This window comes from Filicampus tigris, chromosome 16 (genome assembly GCF_054856515.1).
Source record: "Filicampus tigris isolate MCC_2025a chromosome 16, RoL_Ftig_1.0, whole genome shotgun sequence".
NCBI classification, from domain to species: Eukaryota; Metazoa; Chordata; class Actinopteri; order Syngnathiformes; family Syngnathidae; genus Filicampus; species Filicampus tigris.
The window spans coordinates 14051726-14073829 of record NC_141232.1 but is presented as its reverse complement, the minus strand read 5'-3'; the positions used below and the strand labels follow the sequence as shown (position 1 = coordinate 14073829).

The 22104-nt window shown below is 40.6% G+C and overlaps 2 protein-coding genes across 8 annotated transcripts; both read right to left on the bottom strand.

The window, feature by feature from the left end:
* Positions 1-9616: 9616 nt before the first annotated feature.
* On the bottom strand, positions 9617-12328 carry LOC147134877 (GTPase IMAP family member 7). Of its 2 annotated transcripts, none has more exons than XM_086055324.1 (3): positions 12171-12328; positions 11744-11892; positions 9617-10672 (listed from the first exon to the last, which is right to left on the bottom strand). In XM_086055324.1, exons 1-3 carry the CDS (start codon positions 12193-12195, stop codon positions 9818-9820), a joined length of 1029 nt encoding a protein of 342 aa, XP_085911450.1. In that variant the 5' UTR covers positions 12196-12328; the 3' UTR covers positions 9617-9817. The 2 variants fall into 2 exon arrangements, with proteins under 2 accessions (XP_085911450.1, XP_085911449.1); XM_086055323.1 differs by having other exon boundaries at positions 12141-12290.
* A 924-nt stretch (positions 12329-13252) lies between these two features.
* hmgxb4a (HMG box domain containing 4a) lies at positions 13253-21987 on the bottom strand. Of its 6 annotated transcripts, none has more exons than XM_086055316.1 (13): positions 21875-21987; positions 21193-21291; positions 20662-20810; positions 20477-20552; positions 19796-20383; positions 19494-19697; positions 19233-19414; positions 16562-16643; positions 16407-16471; positions 15018-15114; positions 14774-14928; positions 13741-13863; positions 13253-13635 (listed from the first exon to the last, which is right to left on the bottom strand). In XM_086055316.1, exons 2-13 carry the CDS (start codon positions 21227-21229, stop codon positions 13591-13593), a joined length of 1803 nt encoding a protein of 600 aa, XP_085911442.1. In that variant the 5' UTR covers positions 21230-21291; positions 21875-21987; the 3' UTR covers positions 13253-13590. The 6 variants fall into 6 exon arrangements, with proteins under 6 accessions (XP_085911442.1, XP_085911445.1, XP_085911446.1 ...); XM_086055319.1 differs by having other exon boundaries at positions 19503-19697; XM_086055320.1 differs by having other exon boundaries at positions 20662-20798.
* Positions 21988-22104: the final 117 nt, after the last annotated feature.

Sequence of the window (22104 nt, the reverse complement as noted above, 5' to 3'; positions counted from 1 at the left end):
GACACGCGCTTTGATCACGATTCATGTGACATCCGCAAGAATGCCCAGAAACATCTGCAATTTTTCTTCTTGACATTGACGACTTTGAGCGCAGTGGTAATTCAATTTATTTGACGGATAGAATACTTGAGCTTTGCAAAAAAAAAAAAAACGGACGCAATAGCCAATAGCACCAAAAGCTAAAAAACATTTGATCATTTCCACATTGTCTTCACAGTCCTCCTTTAGTGTATCTGCACATCTTCATCTTATTTCTCCTGTCGTGTTAACTTGGTGTTTCCTTTTCTGCCTGCTGCAAGGATGGAGGCCTTCAAAGGGACCGCAAAACAAATCAGAGGCCCATCCCTGTTCATGAGACTTTCTTTCCTTTCAATTGGAGATTGAAGGGTTTTTACCCCTGGGGCCAAAGGGGATCTCAGCGGCACCCAAGGGCCTTGTGTTTCCTTAGCTGGACCCAAAAGTCAAGCCCACCACAAGCGCCTCTTCCCTGCAATCTGCTCGTCCGTTGCGTGCGGTCATTGGGGAAGCTTTGGCGGCAAACCTTGTTAGCTCAAGGTCGAGTGCGAGTGGAGTGTGTGTTTCGGGTTTGAGGAGATACGACAATAATGGGCCCTTGACCAGCGGTGATTACGCCTTTGGCGGAGAGCAGGCGCTCATGTTGCTGTGATGAGAGTTGGACGCTTCCCAGTGTTGTTTTGAGGCTTTGGCAGTAATAGCGTTGTAATAGTGAACTGTAAAGTGTCTCCAAATAGGCTCCTATTTAAAGATTGCCTTGTGTGGTGGCGCGGGTCAGATCTCTGGCTGTTGCTGCCACGGGAGAAGTGGGAATGTGGCTCCGTGAAAACAATTCCAGGTTTATATCGTATCTCCACGAGACACGTCTCCAATCTTCCCGCTCGTCTGTCTCCAGCTCTACTCCCTCCAGGCCTCCATTAAGCTCCCTCGGATTCCCTATGACACGGCAATACCCAGCGTAAGCTACATGACGGCGCATGAAGCTGAGTGACAGTTGATGTGTATGGCGGGGCTGAACGCGGCACTTCATGTGGTGAGCGCGGGGCTTAGGCTTGATCCAATAGAGCAGGAGAGGAGAAACATAGGCGAGGGTCAAATCTGCCTTGAATTAAGGGAGTGTTACAACAGCAATAATACAATCGCCCCCCCCCCCCCCCCCCCCCCCAAAGCCCTGTAATACTACTGAAGGGTAGCATGTGTGCGTGTGACAAGCCTGCGACCTAACCGCACGCTGGTGTCCTTTACAGAGGAGAGGACTCTCACAGCTTCAAAAGGCCCCCGCAATCTTTGCACCCACTTACAGCCAACGGCACATGTCACTTTATGCGGACCACATGATTCATCAACGGCTCTCGGCTCGGAGGCGATCCGACACCGCAGCTCCTCAAGTATAGTAAGTTGTCTTCTCACACCTCACACCGCCAACACAAACAACGACAACAACATCAGACTCCTCAAAGCTGACAAGCTTTCAGTCAGCGGTGGGAAGTCATGAAGTACAAATAATTATTTTCTTTACTTACCGTAAGTAGATTTTTCAGTTATTCCCTACATTTGAAAACAGAAATCGGTTTACTCTTTACTCCGTCACAATAGACTTGGTACCTTTTTTAAAGACGAAGTCAACCCCTAAAAATCTTTGCAATAATATGTTCTATGCGTTTTTAGCCATCTCAGGGGGCTGCCATTTTGTCTCTTCTGTCGACTGAAAATCACATCACAGTTGCTCACGGCTCAGGTAACGACCAATCACAGCTCACCTGTTTTCTGAAGCTGAGCCACGATTGGTCGTTACCTGAGTCCTAAGCAGTTGTGACGTCATTTTCAATCAACAGCAAGTGGCAAAATGGCCACACCTTGAGATGGACAAAAACAGGTGGATTTTACTGCTTAACTCATATTCCACAAACACAATATGAATCAGAATGCCATGTTTAGACTAGTGAAGACGCATAGAACATATTATTGTTAAAAACATTTTTGAGTTGACGTCTGCGGATGATGACGTGGCTGAAATCTAATTAAATTTCCCACCCTTGACACCCCTTGATAATAAACTTTAAGCTTACCTCGGTGTGCTTTTCCAAGTGAGGATAAACACTTCGGAGAATGAATGAATGGAGAAAAGTTTGATGGCGAGTTTTATCTGAAGGCACTTCAAATTGCAAAGATGGCAGAAATGAGTTGCTTTAGAATACCTCCTCCAAGTACGATCAGGGATGTTCGATGGTTGGCTGACTTTTCTTTTCTTTTCTCAATCCGGGCACTATGTAAGTTAACCCCCCAAAAAACTATATTTTGTGCAGAGATTTTTTTCCCCCATAGTTTCAAGTTGTGTGTTGTATGTAATTGACTACAAAATGTCATTTTTCCTTTGCACGGAAGTACATTTCAGTCTTCTCTTTTTTTTATGAGTATTTTTGCCACCTCTGCTTTATTGCCTATGTTGTAGGACTGGATAAAAAGCAGTCCACTGATTAGTCAGCAGAGAATTGCTGAAGGGTAGCACAGGTGCGTGGATAGCAAATCTGGCTCACAGTCAAGAGATTCTGAGTTTAAATCTTGGTTGAGCTACATGAGCTGTCAAGTAGCTTATGCACAAATATACAAAATTCCTAAGCTTATCTTTTTGTGATAAAAAGCTACTTGAGAAAATGGAAAGGAAATTACATTGAGATAGTCCTTCAGGATGCATTATAGCTCAGGTCTTTTGTGATATATACGTAACATCTGCATACAACACATTAGGAGTAGTTTGAATCCCTCTTGGGGAGACAGATGATGCCATGCAAGCCGGATCAATCATAAACGATTGAGACAAGAAGATTCATTCTCAATGTGACATTCATCAAGCATTTTCAGTGTCATAACGTCTGCCGGCATATACACAGACCCCTGCAGTGGTGCACTCCACAAATATGCCAGACATACCACATACTGTATGCTGCACATTTTCTGCAAAAACACATTCATGTCATGTCACATTGTAAACATGGGACACTTTTTTTTAAATCAGATGCAAAGCTTGATTATTTTTTGTGTATTGTTATTATTCAGGGTACAATTTTGAGCAATTGAAAATATGTAAAAAAAAAAATAATAGTCATAATCTTCTGTCTTATAACATTTGTTAATAATTTGCCTCTGGTTTGGTCAACCCAATCTATAAATAACAAATGGCGCAAATTACATTGTAAGGATTATTATCTATAATACACAAATACAAATTGCAAGTTTCTTTCAAACACCAATTGAGACTTCACAACAAATATCTTATTTCATAAATGTATTAAATAACTATTCTTGACTACTATTCTACTAAAAAATCTGAATTTGAAATTGCAATTTTAGCTTTAAAGTAAGGCAAGGCAAGCTTATTTGTATAGCGCATTTCATGCACAAGACAAAACATCAAAAGCATTACAGAAAGATAAATAAAATATTAGGAATTACAAAAATCTAAATCATAAAGAATAATTAGACTAAAATGATTATAAGCAAGATAAATAAAAAATAAAATAAAAGATACCATGCAGATTTCATGCATAGGCGCATGAGAACAGAAATGTTTTTAACTTGCATTTAAAAGTGTCTACATTTGGTGAAAGTTTAATCTCTGGCAGTTTGTTCCACTTATTTGCAGCATAACAACTAAATGCTGCCTCCCCATGTTTAGTCTGGACTCTGGTCTGGACTAGCAGACATTATCCTTTCAAACATTATGGCATTCTTGTATAAAAATCAATTTCCTATATGTATAGCCTGTGTTGTTAGACCAAATAGCTAAAAAAAATTTTGGGTGCAGCAAACCTGAAAAACAGTGTGTCTCATTCTGTTAAATAGAAATGATTTACATATACAGGTATAACAGGGTGAATTATACACTATTGGGAGTTTTTTATGACTCTCAATAAAAATCAAGTTTAGCTGGACGCATGCACACAAATCCTCGCCCACACACACACACATACACACAAACAATTGCAGCCACACACGCTCGCTCGGAAGGAACATAAAAAGAGCTGCACTAATGGGAAAAAGATGAGAGGGCTCCCAGTGAGCACACCCAGAGAGGAGGAGGAGAGTGAGTCGGCTGTTGGACACACGTACAGCTCTTGGATCGGATCAAAATGTTCTAATGCTAAGATTAACATCACACTTGAGCCACAGGGTTTGACTTATTACGAATGAATAATTCTGTCTCTGATTAATTAATGACTTAATCTTACTCGCATGCAAAATACTTGATGTGCTAGTCAGTTCTGTTTGTGTTATTTATACCTTGTTGCTGATTTCCTGCAGCATGTTTTGTTTGTACATGAAGACAGCAAATAACTCGAGCATTCAGTGATTTAAATATATTGTGCCATATCATTTTGAAATACAAAGGCAAATACGGTTTTGGGGAAACTAATTTAGAATTACTTTTTTTTTAAATTAGATATACTGTATGCATTTATCTGATATTGAGTAAACCTGCACAACAAAATCTAAAACATGCATTAAAAAAAATCTGTACAAACTGAATCATGCTCAATATCACTTTTCTATAGGGTGGATGCCCCCAGTGGATTATCAATGATTCATACATTTAATTGCTTTAATTACACAACATTAAGACTTATTAAGCATGTCTTGAGATAAGAAAAGTGAGCGTGACATGCAACATAGCCAGTCCATATTTAATTCTATTGCATTACACTTACATAAAAGTCCCTTTTCCAAATAGTGAAAAAAACACTCTTTATAATCGCTCATTAGTTATTTTTAATTAGATATTTTTCAAAAAGTCCCACAAATCCCTGATAAACTCAATTACAGTTTTTGTACTGAGTTATAATTGACTTTTTCAGGAACGTCAGCCAGGTATTCATGTGACAAGAGATTTATTATTGTATTTGTGCATCTCTACAGCAATATTTTGGGTACTTTACTGAGCTGAAGTAGATGGACACGACCACTGCCACTGCAAACGACAACCATAAATCTAATGTAACATCAACACATCTGTACAATATTTCCTTTGTTAAGGTAGGATTTTGAATGAGCTCTTTGTATTGAATCTCATTGGATGGTGCAGGTTTATCTAGTGTTTGCGGCATCATTATTATTATTACACTTTATCCTTCCAGAACTACAGTGAGGTTATGAGATTGTTAAGCAAATGTATTTACTGTATGAGTAAACTATTTGGAATGTTGTCTTTGGACTACAGTATTGTCTGCTTTGAGGAACCTAGTCTGCAGCGTTTAATCATAGCATGTTATTTCGGTGTAAATCAGCAGTAGGGAGAACGGCTTACTGCTGGGAAGGAAAAAGTGTGTCATCTTGTTTATTTTCCTTTGGTTTGCTGTCTTTGCGAGCCCATAGGGTGCGATGATAACAGAAAAATATTGCGGCGTCCACCATCTCTCACATGACAGACTGCCCCCAAATCCAGCGAGGGACCACAGGGACCTTACAACAACATTTATGCACCGAGGGAGAGGAGCAAAACTTCCAGCCAGTGTGTTAATGATGGCTCACTGGTGATTCCCGCTCATGTTTGTTCAGATTTTGGTTTTGCTTATACACACAGGCACAAATCAACTCTTCGTGTCCTTTTTTTCTCTCCATGTGTTTTTTTCCCCCTCTTCTTCTATGAAGTCTGATCTTCCAGCATCACACTGACCACCACGTCTGCTCCCCAGAGGTGGCAAAACTCGTCACACTCTGTACTTAAGTAGAAGTAAACATATTTGTGTGAGGAAAAAAAGACTAGTAAAAGTTGAAGTAAGCTACTGATCCAATTTAAAGTGGGAGTGTGCAATTTTCACAAAAACTGCTTTTTGTCATATTTGTTGAAACTGTTGGTGTATATATATATATATGTATATATATGTATATATATATATATATATATATATATATATATATATATATATATATATATATATATATATATATATATACATAGTAGTAGTAGTAGAAGAAGAAGCCATAGCGACTTCCGTGTCAACAAAACATCGAACCATCCATTTGTACTTTAAACATTAGCGTTATTTTGCATATTTTTCCCATTAGCGCTGTTACGTCGCTTTAACACTTCCTACTGGAGCTACAAATGTACCAGTTCAGTCTTACACCCGCCATGTCTTTCGCTCACTCTGCTTCTACTAGCTAATAACAGAAATGCCTATACTGACGTCACAGACAGGCTTGGTAAAGACGACTTGATCCGAAATGTCAGAATAAATGTTTTCATGCGCGCCGATCGGATTAACAATTGACATAAACCACCACTCTTGTTGGAGTAAAATCTTGATCGGAATAGGCTTGATCGGGTCAGAATATTCCGAATGGGGTGTGTACATCTAGCATTTTTATTCCGATCAGGCATTCAAAGCGAATAAATGTGTCCATGTAAATGTAGCCAATGAGTTTCAACAAATGTGACAAAAACCTTTTTTTTTCTTCAAAGAAAACTCCCTAATAAAAGTAAAGGAAAAAAAAGTACTGAGAGTGCTAAGACTGAAATGCACTTAAGTACAAACGTAAAAAAAAAAAAAAAAAAAAGTCAAATATATACAATGCCTATTTTGATAACTTGATACAATAGGGAAAAAGCTGTTGTCAAAGTAGTTTTGTTCATTTATTAAACTGCAGGGAGAAAAATATAAACATTGCACACACTAGTAAAACAATGTGTTCCCATACATTTGCTGATGTACATATACATCTTACTTGTATGTTTTTTCCTTTTTTTGATTAGACAGAATTTTTGAATGCTACAAGATGGTGGACTTTAGGCTTGGACAACACAACGTATATGGCAAGATTGCTTTTTGGATGAATAATACCACGCTTCTCTCAATCTGTTGCATCATCATCATCATCATCATCATCATCATTATGCCTCGTTCACATTTGTCCATGTTGCTGCTATCCCAATTTCTTTCTGCCTTGTAAATTTCCACAAGACCTCAGTCAAGCAGTCAATCAAAAGCTGTAACGAGCCTTTTTAAAGAAGCAAGCAGTAGAAAGTAGTTTTCAAATATTGGGAGTCGTAAAAATAAATATTACGGTAAATAGAGAATATAAAGCAAAGTACAGACACCTGAAAATCTACTACAGTAAAAGGTAAAAATATTGTTCTTTGAGTTACATTTGTATTTTGTTACTTCCCACCTCTGCTGGTCCATGTGAACAAGCGGACTTTAATATGTGCGACACTTGATAAGACATGTTTGTATGTTCCATTATTTTGTCTATCTCAAAGCATAATCTAAATATGAATACGTTTGAACATTTTTTTGTCATAATGCTTTCCCCGTCTTATGCCTGCTGTGCGTCCACTAAGACTGAGTATATTTGGACAGGTGTTCTACTATATACACTCGCTTCAAGGGGTTTAGTGTGCTATTTCATTGCTGTTTCATAAAGCGAAAGGCAGGATATCCTCACCGATGATACTGCATACTGTACTCTATTCTGCATGTGTAATCCCTAACAATAAAAAAGTGTTTAGCACCAATTTTCCTTTACTTTTTAACTTTTCCCCCACCAGTTTCAGGCAACTGTGGCGGTCACATCTGGAAGACAGATGTCGGGTCCCAAAGCTTTGACTCTCTCGCTCCTTCTAACTCACTCTCTCTTCCTCATGTCAGATTTTTTTTCTCCCTCCTCCATCCCTCTCTCTTTGGGAAACATGAGAGCAGGGCTAATTCTCCCTCACTCTCCCTCGCTCCCTCCCACAAGGCCGGACCACCCACATTCGGAAACGCCTAGCTGTTCCCGAGGAAGAGCCTCCAACTGAATGGGAATGAGAGATGTAAGGATGGGCCATGGCTGATGGTTTTAGCAGAGTATCAATTACATCATTGTAGAAGTCATAACCTGCTATTGTGTCAGGAGGAACGTCTGGCAGAGACGGTTCCCATTGCATCAGTAGTTCTCGGTGGAAATTATGTAGCATAAATCCCTACACCACAGCCATCTTTAGACACTCTTCATCCGCCACTGATTTCCTACGACCAGTAAACATGCATCTCAGAGTATAAGATATCAACACTTACCCTTTGACTTGACACTATTGCAGTGGATCAAATTATAGCTAAAAGTTTTCAAATATGGGATTCTTATTACTATGGTCGGTCAAAGCCTCATTGGTGCCTTAAAGGGGAGTCAAGCATTTTCTTTACGCTAATATGTTGTATGTGGCCCCACTTGTCGAAACACATTTATGGAACATGAATTAGGCAGCAAAATCCTCTTGTTTTGATCCATCTCAGGGCGCGGCCATTTTGCCACTTGCTGTCTCACCTGTTTTGCGGGTTTCGTCACGTGATGGCGGAGCCCTGAGGGCCTGCAATTTTCACTTAACAGCAAGTGGCAAAATGGCCTCCCCCTGAGATGGGTAATTACAAAATATCCACATACTGTATTGTACAATGTATATATTTTTTCAGTGCGAATGGCTCTCTTGCATAAAAATTAAATTACCATTCAAGGACGGCACAAGACTGCTGAACAAGAAACCAACATTAAGTGCGAGAAATAATTTTGTGCGTTTTTTTTCACAAAAATAAACTCACCTAAAATTCGAATATTAATGATATCATTCCAAATCCGCAACAATTATTAGGCCTTCTTACCTTGTAAATATAGTGCAGTAGGCGTAAAACCAATGTAAACGCAGATAGATAGATAGATAGATAGATAGATAGATAGATAGATAGATAGATAGATAGATAGATAGATAGATAGATAGATAGATAGATAGATAGATAGATAGATAGATAGATGTTTATCCATGTTTTTGTTAGATTAAAATGTTTAAAGTTTTTGAAATGTAATCAAGGTGCACTGCCACCTGTTGCACATCCCTGATCTACATGTTAAAGGGTGTGCGAATGTGCAACCAGTCCCCCTCCAATTTATCCTTGAGCCAAATGCATTACAAGCATTATTGAAAATGGATTGATGAGTAAGTTACAGTTTTATGCAACTGCACCATAGAGCGGTGTTCTTAATATTTTGATGACCTTATTAAACTACATTCGCAAATACATATCAGAAACAGCTATCAATCAACCACAATAAGTTAATGATAACCAATTACCATATTGTTTCTCTAATGGTTTCAATCAAAATTATGTCCTGTAAATATTTATTTATTTAGTATAGAACTTGCGTTTTGAATCGAGACTGCGCACGTCTAACATTGTGGCCACTGAGCGTTTTCTCGCCATTGTAAAGGTTTATGTCGCCACCACGTGGAGATTTCTTAGCGTAGCGCATTTTAAATGCTAAAAACACTTGTGCTTTCGAAATTCATAGTGTTTGATTAGCCTTTCAGAAAATATTAATATAAAAATGCTTTTTAAAAAAGAACAAAAAAAAGAGAGAAAGAGAATTATGTCTGCTAAGATGTCTGCTAAGTAATTTCCTTTCTCTTGGTGAAGATGTACACTGTCCATTTCGGGTTAGGGGGCTCTATGCACAATAGAGTATAAATTATGCATTTACTTTTATTGATATTCAGTCAAATAACTCAGTCAAATTACATGTGTAACAATGCTCAGCAAAGCTGAATGAAATTGAAATGAATGAAATTAACAAGGCCAACTAAAAAGCTTTTATTATTTGCTTTGAAAGAAAATAAAAAAGCAACAACATGATACTGTGTGTCAGTAGAAGCTAGTTTCCATGCTGCAACAGGTAGTGTGTGCGCCGGTTAGCTTAGCAACACAGTGAAGAGACTTTAAGGTGCAACTGACGGCATAATACATTCTTTTGGCAATGTCTACTCTTCTTCTAATGATTATTTTGCTTTCTGTGCTTTTCTCCTGCCCACTTCTGTCGCAACTGAGCCCACAGTGGCACCCACCATGCCTCCAATGGGCCCGCCAACAAAGAGCCCGACCAGAGCCCCGAGCAAGGCCTCCCTTCTCACCATAGTGGGCAGCCACTTAAACCATCCCACCAACTTCTCCCACAAGGCTCGGAGAGAAGAGGCAACAGGAGAGGAAGTTGAGATGCTGGAAACGGGGAAAACATGATCTAAGTCCACATTTAGGTCCCCTATGCTTCTTTCTGCCTCTTCCAGGACTTCCTCCATGTCTTCTTCAGTCACCTCTGGGTGTGCAATAGATGAGGTATCGCCGTGTGCTTTCTCCCTCCTCTGTCTCACTATTTCCAGCTGCCTCTTCCTCACTTGTTCACTTACCTCCTGGTACAGAGGGCAGCTGAAGTGCTGCGCCTCGCTCTCTTTCACTGCCTGCTCAACTTTCTCTAGCAGCTCCTCAACAGCTTTGCTCTCCTCCGGGTCACCACCCCGAGTTTCCAGGGTGTGATGTCGACCGCCGCATCTTTCCAGCAGCGTACGGAGGTCCTTGCGCCACGTCACGAGGTAATCCTCCAGTTTCTCGTCCTCCTCCAGCTCATCCATGTTGGTGAAGAGGATGATGGTGTTTTTGCTGACGGCAGTGGGGCCTAACAGCTTCTCCAGGATATCAAGTGCTTTGGTTTCTCCATCAGCTGGCTGGTTCACAGGCACACACAGCAAAAAAGCATGCGGCCCTGGGCTGGATAAAGTAATCAAGGAGGACATGTGTCTTCTTCTTTCCTCTGTGTCGCAGTCTGAACTGAACCAATCTGGACTGGAGACAACCAGCACCTATACACAAACAGTTAGAGAGAACAGGACCATGGTCATAGTTGTGAAAAATGTGTGAATTGAATTGTGTCATCTTCCAAAGCGGGAACCGATCCCACGCTACCCGCACACAACTCAGGCGTGTGTACCACTACACCATCAGTGACCCTGAATTGAATTGTACTGGAATAAAATGAAAATAAACACAATTGCAGGTTAGCCTATAATCAGGGAATATTGGAGGAAAACTGCATCATTGTCACATGATCTGAGCTACATAATAATAATAATAATAATAATGGCGGCACGGTGGTCGACTGGTTAGCACGTCCGCCTCACAGTTCGGAGGTCGTGGGTTCGGTCCCGGCTCCGGCCTCCCTGTGTGGAGTTTGCATGTTCTCCCCGTGCCTGCGTGGGTTTTCTCCGGGTACTACGATTTCCTCCCACATTCCAAAAACATGCATGGTAAGTTGATTGAACTCTGTAAATTGCAGCTAGGTGTGAGTGTGGATGTTTGTCTCTGTGTGCCCTGCGATTGGCTGGCAACCAATTCAGGGTGTCCCCCGACTACTGCCCAAAGACAGCTGGGATAGGCTCCAGCACGCCCCGCGACCCTTGTGAGGATAAGCGGTATCGATAATGGATGGATGGATGGATGATAATAATAATAATAATAATAATAATAATAATAACAACAACAACTAACAATGTGTGCACATTTCGGTGAGTTCCTCGTACCCTGGCGTGTGGCATCATAGGTTTCTATACTCAGTGGACTGAATCAAATCCAACTGGATTGAATTGGTTGCCTTACGTTTTGAAAACGTCCACAGTTGGGAGAGTGTGTGTATTTATTTATAAATAAATAAATAAATAAGGACATCACAAAACAATGGACAAACCATTTGCATCGCTTTAAGTACTTTAGGATTTTAGAAGGTATATAATAAAAAAAATATAGACAAAACACAGACAAGTCAATAAGTACATATTTAAAATCAGTCTAACAGCAACTGCCTGCCTCCTTTAAAGGAGAAATTGTACTGTCCAAATTAAGTCTAAAACATTTGATGTGCTCTGTCTCGGTCGTACCTGTCTGCCTGCGACTTCTCCTTTGTATTTATGACACTCATCGGGGGGAAAAACGTCGTTTCCCTGATTTTTCTCTTGCAGGCCGAGGAAGTTGCAGACCGTTGACAACCCTCCTGTCCCGCTGCGGCCCAGCACTACCAGCCTCAATACTGCGCAGGAGCGAGATGCGCAGTGTTGGGCGTTGCATACATGTGATGAAAGAAAACACTTGATGTAATTTCATGCAATACATATGTGTTGAAAAAATAAAAACTGTTATAATTTGCGTGCTGTTTGTGGATATACCAGTCGTGCCAAAATTCTATCAGTACCACCAGCGCCCGTTATTTTATTTTACCTCAAAACTTTTCTCCCACCATACGTCATTGTTGTTTATTTGTCGATGAAGCAACTTAACTGTAAGAATGAGTAGCCGTCTCGGACCGACCTGTTTGAACGCCAGAAGCGGACATGTCGAGTCGACCGGTTCACTGTCGTATTTGGTGAAGAATCAGGCGGAGACGACGCTTCCTCATTCCTGCAGGATGACTCGCCCTCTGACGCTCGCCTGGATTGCAGCGCCGACTATTGTGGCTTCTGATACTTGCACTCAGTGGTGGGAAGTACTCACGCCAGTTACTTGGCTACTGTCCTTGCAGTCGAGTCGATTTGCCTGATCGCTGCACTGCACATGAATATTTTTCTGACGACTTGTTACTTTTACTACCAACTCTTTGAAAACATACTGTACCTGTGGATGAAGCGACAAAAATCTTAATTGATCTGAGACCTTCAAGACAGAAAAACAGACAGCAGACATGGTGGAAGGTGACCCATAAAGCATGATGAAACTGGTTTGGAAAAGCAAGAAATTCCCCCTCGGTGGCCTTCTTCAAGAGAATTGTTTGTCTGTCAGCACCAATGATTTGAGGTGCATGCGTTGTCTGTGCCAGCCTGCAAACCACCAGTGAAAAATCTCAATCTAATCTAAAAACAAAAAAAAACATACAGGTCTGCTTCAGTTGTTACCATTTTTGTTTTTCACTTTATATTTGCAACATTATGGGAACATGTTTTGATAGCATGCCCAGTGTTTTTTGTATTCTTAGTACAAGCACTATTTTCTGTGGAGATGCTTTTTCCCCTTTTACTTGAGTTGAATCAGTACTTCTGTTATAGCATGAGAACAACTTTTGACACCTCTCCTGCCCTCACTTAAAATTAGCTGATTAAAGGAGCCTACACCGAATATTAATTCTTGATATTTGTGTTTAACAGCAAGGATAAACAGCATTATTTAAATAAAATAAAGAACTTGGCTTTATTGGTACTATGAATGACCGCTTGCGAATATAAAATAACTGTTTTAACAGCCAAAAATTATGATGAAGGTGCTTCTAAGTGTGACTCTTGGTTTTAATCAAATGTACAAAACCGTTGGGAGTGGAAATTTTGTTCCCGCACTGTGAACGGAGAAAATGTTAAATGAGAAATATGCTACCTTATGTTAAAGACGACGACAAGGTTGCAGATGTTCCTTAACAAACCATTTAAAAAAACAGACATATACAAAAGCATTACTGTACACAAAGACGCATTCAGCATCAAGAATGTTTCATAAAAACCCATACTGTACAATAATGAAATCAAGTTGTAAGACTATTAACAATAAAACATTTCTTTTAAAAGTCTAACAATTAAAACATTACTATAATTAATACAGTCTAAAAAAAAAAACATACCGTTTTAAAATATGTTAGGACTAGAAATATTTTCGGTTTGCCAAGTTTCAGTGGCTACTAATAAAGTCCAAAGATTCCTTTGACTTGTCCCAGCAAAATTCCTCAAGCATGCTTGATGTCCTTCACTCACAGCCCAGGCATGATGTAGGCAATGTTGTCCAACGTGTTCGACTGACAAGCAAAAAGACACCCCTTGTTAGAAAATGCAACTGTGTAACACCCAAAGGACAAACATATATCTGGATATATATACGTTAAAATATTATTCTGTTATACCAGCACATTCCGGGGACATCCATTTAACTGTGGGATTTGAGCAGTGAGACAAGTCAGAGGCCCCAGGGCGCACAATATGGAATCAAGAAGCACCGACAGGCTGCCAGACACTGCCACCATGCCCTAAGAAATACAAATGAAATAGAAAGGGTTACTGACGTGCATATTCTCCCGTGTGCTTCGGTCAGAAAAAAAAAAGCGCTGTTGTGCACTTTTTGGGCTGTGCAGCCCAAAAAGTGCACAATAGCCTGCCATCAATTTAAGTGTCACTTTATGCACCTTCAAGAAATGTGATGGTGACTTCGGTTTGGAATCATTTGGTTTTATTTGATCTATGCCGGTCGTGAAATCCATAAAAGTAATGCAGCCGTGTGTGTGTGTGTCGCTTGACTTTTATTGTATTTGTCAAATACAGAATGAAAATACAGATGTTCAAAATAGCCTGTTAGATGAGCCACACAGGATATTGCTCACTGGCAACGATAAGTGTAATTTCCAGATCCACTACGCTAGTTAATTTCACTAATAAAGTGTGACATATTTTCTCTTTGGAATTCACATCTCATGGAAACTCCACGAAAGGGAAATTAGACTTGACTGAATCACGCATCTTTGGTTGTTGCACATAAATTTGCACTTTATATATGATGGGTGTGTCAGAAGTGTAGACAGGAGCATCACAGCATCTTCAAAGTACGGATGCCAGGCGCGTAAAAAAATGACGTACCTAATAAAGTGTATTACAAAACAATTTTCCAATTACTGTTTAGTAATCAATTATTTTTGTTTATTTCATATTGTTTAGTGATAAAAACAAACAACCTACTAAACAGTAATTAAGCAATATCACACAAGAGGGATTGATGTTTTTTACCTTTTTAAACATTTCATAACATTACGAATGGCATTTAAATGACAAAACTATTTAATTTATAAGTACATTGAGTTACAAGCTTGCCAAGCCCGAATTCAACTATTGATGCATGTTATATATCCTTCTAGTGTGCATATGCCTATCGGCGTGGGAACCCACCTCTGTTTCCTGGAGCCGGTGGCCAATCAGGGATAAGGACTCTCCGAGCAGCTGCAGGTGAGCGGCTGCATCGATAGGATCTACGTCAGGGACCCGTGCGGGCGAGAGGGACACGGTGGCTGGTGCTCGGTTGGGTGACGTCACGCCAGCTTTGGCTAGGAAACAAGATACGGTCATGAGAATGACAACCCTTTTTCATGAGGAGTCAAGTTCCAGAAAAGAGTTAGCGATACTGTACATGTACCTTTGCTTTTGCTTTCATTGGAGCTTTTGTGTTTGACTGTGGTGGCCTCAGCCTTGTTCTGTTTGTGCTGCAGATACTGAGCTTTCTGCCTCCAAAACTGCAGCAGTAATACATGAAACCGTTATGACACAGACGGTCAGAAGCAGAACCACATCTTTTCTGCATTACAGTTCTGGTCAATGTTGTAAATGGGAAGACGGTTTGCTGTGCGGACTGTACTGATAAGCAGATAAAGCAGCCCAAATAAACAACATGGAGAAAAACTACCCTTTAATTTATAATGACTATTATAATGTCACATTTACTCTTTAAAACTGTAATGACACTGATCAACAGCAAATTTTAAATCAGAGATTCTGTGTTCTGTGATTTAAAAATATCTTTACATTTTATCGCACGTCTTATAAGATATTTTCATTTTGTTGTGTATAAGTTTGACCTGTAAAAGCTTACGCAATACAGATTTTACCATGTGTTGTAATTTAGAGTTCTGACGTTTCAGAAAAAAATGTCCCCCTGTTGCTCAATGTAACCCTTCATTCATAAATATTACTTAATATATTACTATATTACATATTATAGTATTGTTATGTTATTATAAAAAAGTGATAACCTAGCGAAAAATCGAGGACAGATTCGCAATCAGCAGAAAAAAATTATCTAGAAAAATATACTTGCATCTCTTATTTATTTTTTTTCAAACATGCTAGCTTTGTAGGTGTTTTATTTTATTTCTAGATATTAAATAATACTACTAATTTGCTGTTCATAGCTGGTTGCTTTCTACCCTATTGCAATTCTCGCCAGACTTCTGTGAAAAGTGTACTGTACACCTAAGCACTTGTTTTGGTCTTTCGCGACTGCATTTCACATTAGTTTAGCAATTAGCATTAGCTTCTCTATCTGATCATGCTCTGTCGTTGCTCGGTGTGTTGCATGCTTAAGCTTCTCCTCGTCCACCTTTAGTGATGGAGCTACTTGTTAGAAGTTAAGCTTATTTGCCGCCACAGAGGCAAGAATTTGTTATTTTGAGGAGAGGATCCGCACCATGCATTTCATAGCTGTTGCCCATAGAAATTGTGCGGAGGAAGGTAGCTTAGCGCCTAGCAATCGTGAGAATACGGGAAAGAGAATGGCAACGCTTTTTTCAGCACCTCAGAGCTGATTAGTTAGTGTGACGTGCATGAGTAGCATCTCGCTTCTGATGGGTGAACTTGGGGGATAGGAACGCTAAAAATATCATTTATAATAGCTTTGACGGTCGCAAAATTGTTATCTGGGGTCATGATTTTGATCCCAAAACGATAAATCGTTCAGCCCATGGGTCCCAATAATAGTGGACAGAGCAGTAAACAATAAAATCAAGAAAAATAAAAAAGGACTACTTGCCAGTTTGTCTTTTTCTGGCATCCTCTTCCATACCTCTCCCAACTTTTTGCTTAATTCACCAAAAACTGGAGGGCAGAAATACACACATGCTTGCCTTATACATACATATTTGTGTCATTACAAGAAAGTTACACTGTTTTTAACAAATGGTATACCTAGTCCTGGCTGTTCAGCGGTTATGTTAACTCTATACTCCTTGCAAAACACCTGATATGCAGATGCACTCTTCTTCTTGGGCTGAATGAAGACAAGAACCAAGCAAGTGAGAGACAAGTCAACAATATATGTAGCATGCGGATGCAGAACAAAATGTGGATCTTCAATAGTTGCACAAGCTCATGAGTTCTAATACAAACGCTTCATCAAAATCCCTCTTACATGACTATATTAGAAGAAGAACCACCACGAGTTTCATTTTGCACACCTCATATATAGTTAAAGAATCTATTTTTTTTTTTTTTTTTTTTTTTTACAGTACAGGTAAGTACAAATTCAGGGTTGCAAATGTTGTCACTTGCTGTCAACTGAAAATGACATCACAGTTGCTCAGGGTTCAGGTAACAACCGATCATGGCTCAGCTTCAGAAAACAGGTGAGGCGTGATTGGACGTTACCTGAGCCCTGATCAACTGCGATGTCATTTTCAGTCGACAGAAGTGACAAAATGGCTGCCCCTGAGATGGCGAAAAAAAGGTTGATTTTGCTGCTGCAAAATAATAATCCGAATGCCATGTTATACTAGCGGAGGCGCATAGAACATATAGCATAGACAATTTATGGATTGACGTCCCCTTGAAATAACTAGAAACAAGAAATCCTACAAACATGAATATAGTACCAGTAATTTCAGTTAGTTTATCTATTCTGTAGTATTTCACATTATATGTTAGAGTAGAGGACATTCGTTAGACAAATGACATTAAAACTAGGGATGTTCCGATCAGGTTTTATGACACCGATACCGATCATGCATGAGTGAGATCGGCCGATATCGCTTCTGATCACATGGAATATCTGTAAATTTTTCCATTTATTTATGGTGATTGCTATTATGCAATATTATCTGAAAACAAAAAAAAACAGCCATATTATTGCCGTAAGTTTGACAAAAATTTATATATATTTTCAAGAGCATGAAGAAGTACAAAACCATGGCTGGAACAATACAACAAATACTCAGTCACAAAGATAACTGAAAAACTTAAATTTACCAGCTTTTAGTAACAACAGTTTTTAACAGATCAAAAATAATCAGCAGTCCCAAAAGACTTAGTTATGCAAAAAGTCAAATAAATAACATGCCACCTAAACACTGGATGGTTCAGAATATTATCAAAGTAGAAAAATAGTCACATACAGGCTTCACTCGAATAAACTATTCAATGAGTTCCTAAATTGAAACGACTCAGGAACTTTGTCTTGTGCGTAGACAAACTATCTTGTGCATTTGTCAACGAGAAAAAAGTCAGTGTTAACCTTTTTGTGAATTATAAAATGATATAGTGGGTCTGTTGCCCACAAGTGACTTACAATGCATTTTGTGGCAATAATGTCACTTATAATGCGCTGTGACAGTAACGCATCATGCACAACAAGCTGCAGCATGCGTGCCAAAACCCGTCTGCTCGCATTTATTCAATGCAGTGAGGCTCGTAAACTCACCATAGTTTCCCAATTGCTTGTTCTTCAAATGTCGGATTAAGTTGGTTGTGTTGAAACTTTTGGCCATGCTCCCCGCGCAAGGTACCGTCTCATGGCATATACAGTATTACAAGACGCAAACTCCACACAGCAAGCAATGCTACGTGCACACTAACTGCGGTGGGAGCGTTTCTGGCGGCGCGTTTCAATTGGAGTCAATGTAGTTCGCGCGGGCGGGCGCGGCATGAATGATGCTTTTGGCGCCGCGTATTAAACAAATCGACTTTTTTGCCATTTCGTCTCGGCAGCCAATCAGCATCGGGCATCTACGTCACACACAGCTAAACAGTGTCCTGTTCACTTGGCTTTTTTTTTTTTTTTTTTTAACAGTTTTTACAGTGGCTCTGTTTGGCTGTGTGTGACACACCGCAGTGTACGGGGGACCTTCGAGCTCTGGCTCTGTTTGGCTGTGTGTGAGACGTAGTCACGTAGTATGCCCGATGCTGGTTGGCTGCCATCAAGCGGAATGGCAAAAAAGTTGGCGTGTTTAATACGCAACGAATGGGGCGAATGGACAGCTTTTCGATGCTTCACTCCGCGCCCCACAGCAGCAAACGCATCATTCGCACCGCCCGGCACGCAACCGCGCCCGCATGCGGGAACTAAATTGACTCCAAGTGAAACGCGCCACCAGAAATGCTCCCACCGCAGTTGGTGTGAACGTAGCAGCCTCGCCTCCGCGGCGAGCAGAGGGGGAGGGACACAACGCGGCAGTAGGCTGCGAAGAATGAGCTGCAGGTGATCGGATGTTTTGATCGTCAATAAAAGGCTTTGATCGAATGTTCCGATCACGTAATTTTTCACGAAAATCGGCCGATCATGATCGGTGGCCGATCGATCGGAGCATCCCTAATTAAAACATTTCTGTTTTAAATATTTTGGGCACGTTTTTGTTGTCAGTTATGCAGTAAACTCACGGAATCACAGATTTTCACCTATGGCAGGCGCATTCTGGAACGGAACCCCACGATAAACAGGGGTTCACCATATTTGAAATTGTCAATCGAGAAGTTTTTGTATTTTTTTTCTCATACAGTTTTTTAATGTCATTAGCTTGTGCAAGTGTACCTAATGTTGTGACTCTCTCGATGTAACTCAGAAGTCAGCATGCAACGAGACGCGTACCTTATCTTTATCCTTGTCATGCTTCTCCCGATCTTTCTCCTCCTTCTTCTTCTTCTTCTTCTCCATCGCCCCATCAGTGCCTTGTTGGTGAACTGGCGGAATGGGTGTGCCCATGGCATACATCGGACCAACAGCGCTATGAGAGACGGTGGGATGGGAGTTGCCGTGGCTCCGTGATGAATCTGAAGAACGGAAAATGCATTGTTTGAGGACATGCATCGTAAACATGGATGAAATATAGCAAAAACCATTTTGCAACACCTCCAAAACCTTTGCTGTGCTTTTTGTCCTTCCCGCTTTTATCCTTGGCCCTGTCTTTCTCTTTGTCCTTTTTCTTCTTGCTTTTCTTGCTCTTCTTCTTCTTTTTTGACTGGTGTGTGTACGAATCATCAATAACTAGTTCGCCCGCCTCCAGCTCTCCTCCTGAAGATGAGCTGTCATCTCCCATGCCTCCTCCATAATGACCTTGACAGAGAGCACAACATTAGATCTTGAGTTACATATAAAGTGGTTCATTCAGAACTACAAGGACGCATCGGTGTAGATGCAAACCTTCGTATTACCTTCCACTTCCACCTCTTTCCCAACTACTGGCAGAGGATCTCGACTGTGTTGTAGCTTTTTCTTGGGTGACTTTGTCACCTGCATCCGCTCTCGTTCCTTCTCCTTCTTGCCACTCACTTTGGATGAGTGGTGTGCAATTGGGATACACTCGGTTTCCTCTTTCTCCGGCGACATAATCACTTTCATTCTCAGCCCATCAGCCTCCCGTAATGTTAAAGGCTCCTCTTTGACGGAGCCACCGTGGTACAGTGATGACTTTGAGGAAGATGAGGAGTGCTTCTTGGTGGATGATGACGATGACGACGACATGGGGCGGGAATGAGAAAAAGAGTGGCTCCCTTTGCTTCCACTGCTGCTGCCCTCTCGCTTGCGGTCTTTTGAGGAGTGTGAGGACAAGGAGGGATAGGAGGGCTTTTTGTGTAAATTAGAACTGGGGTCAGAGCCTGTGGCCAGGGGAGAGGTGATAGCCTGCAGGAGACCCATTGCTGTATCTGCAGGGTGCGACGATGAAGGAGAAGAGAGCGTCGGAGAGCGGTCTACTGATTTGTGCTTCTTTTTGTGGATGGGGTGGGCTGAGCCTTCATTCTCTGGTAAGAAAGTCACGAAGGTAAACAATGTGAAAATTGAGTTTTTCCTCAAATCACGCCAGTACACTTACAGATCTTATAATTTGAACTAACCTCTGTAATAGAAGTCATCACTATATTTCTTCTTCTTTTTGTGTGAGTCACCTCCCAGCATAAATAGCTCTGAATCCTAATGCATATTGGCACATAAAGCCAAAAAGTTAAAATCTGTACTGAACCATTCCACCAAATATATAACCTCAGGAATATATAGTAAAAACCTGGTTCCCAAAATTCACCTTCGGCCGTTTTTTGGAAGACTTGCGAACCTGAGCTGCAATCTCCTCCTCCTCTCGCAGAAGATCTTTGTATGACCTCCTCTTCTCCCTCTGGCTACGACCAGCGACAAGACCCCTCTCTCCCTCCATCCCAATGTCTAAATCAGAAACTGTTATTTCAAAAACATATTCAAATAAACATATTTAACAAAAGACCAGTAAGGTTAAAAATATACATTTTGACACATTCGGTAATTAATCAAGGTATATAAAAGTGATTCCCAACCAATGTGTTATGGCACACTAGAGTGCGGTGAGAGACCCACGGGGTGCTGTGGGAAATGATACAATTTCATCAAATTTATCTGAAAATTACCTTTATTTAATCTATGGCCTGTATAACCATGTCACTGAGGTGTATCAGGTTTGTGTTGAAATACACAGGCCAAGATTTCACACTGAGTGAGTGAATTTGTGACCAAATTGAGAGGAGCTCATCACTCATTCCCACTTTTTAATGAGATTTTTCTCTTTGCGTAAAAATGTCATTACCCATGTCTCCTTTGTTCCTGATCTCTTCAAAAGCCATTGCCACTCAGGATATTTACTCATCTAAGATGTCTCAGGCAGCATGAAGGCAGAAACGGGGACCTGCCAAAAGAGAATTTGAAAAACAAGTTAGAGGATAATGTTTCAATAAGTATAGCTCAGTACCAACAACGAAAAGTGTAACATATGTGCTATTATCGACTTCATTGCATCGCCGACAACATTGCAGATCATGAATTACATACAAAGATATTAAATTCGGTAGTCAACTAAACACGGGCGTGCTTTCTAAAGCACACGAGTTGGCGTTGTTGTTTTAAGGATAGTATGATCTCGTCGGTCTCCTATTTAAAAGTACAAATAGTGAGAACTTGACAAATTCCCGCCTACTTTTTGTAATGATACACAAACACACCCCCTATCCCATCAACTTGACCACCCGGCTTCGTTGGCCTTTCCACCCTTGTCACGCTCCATGCCGTGCGGGGGCTCGTCTTGCCTGGATGATCGCCTCACTACAGCCCGGTGCTTTCAACACAGCGAGGCCGCTGTCTATTTAATTAGGATTACAATCATGCAAACGTGCATTTAGCTGTCCTCATTGCTTCGCCTTCAACAGTGGTCCAATGATTATTTCCGAAACGGGCAGAAAGTCAAGGAAATTCTGTTTAACAAAATGAATTACCTCAATTGAGTCTCCAAATTACGCGGGCCAGGTCGCCATCTTTATTCCGGCGAACAACAATACGTCTGTGCGCAGGGGCGGGGCTTGTGTCCAGCAGCCAATCGACGTTGATAGAACGGGATTACGTCACCAGACTGTCACTAATGTACTGCACAAATTTGTTTTATTTTTTTAAAAAGTACACTTACGTACATATGCGCGAACTGATGATCAATAGAAATACAAAAGCC

Coding starts and splice junctions, on each gene's coding strand:
- hmgxb4a (XM_086055316.1), bottom strand. CDS start 21,229: ATGGCTTTTGAAGAGATCAGGAACAAAGGAGACATGG. Junction 20,553..20,661: donor CTTCCAAAAAACGGCCGAAG/GTGAATTTTGGG, acceptor AATATGCATTAG/GATTCAGAGCTATTTATGCT. Junction 20,384..20,476: donor TGATGACTTCTATTACAGAG/GTTAGTTCAAAT, acceptor CTTTCTTACCAG/AGAATGAAGGCTCAGCCCAC.
- LOC147134877 (XM_086055323.1), bottom strand. CDS start 12,195: ATGTCCGCTTCTGGCGTTCAAACAGGTCGGTCCGAGACGGCTACTCAT. Junction 11,893..12,140: donor GACGGCTACTCATTCTTACA/GTTAAGTTGCTT, acceptor GCTCCTGCGCAG/TATTGAGGCTGGTAGTGCTG. Junction 10,673..11,743: donor GAGAAGTCGCAGGCAGACAG/GTACGACCGAGA, acceptor GTTTGTGTATAG/GTGCTGGTTGTCTCCAGTCC.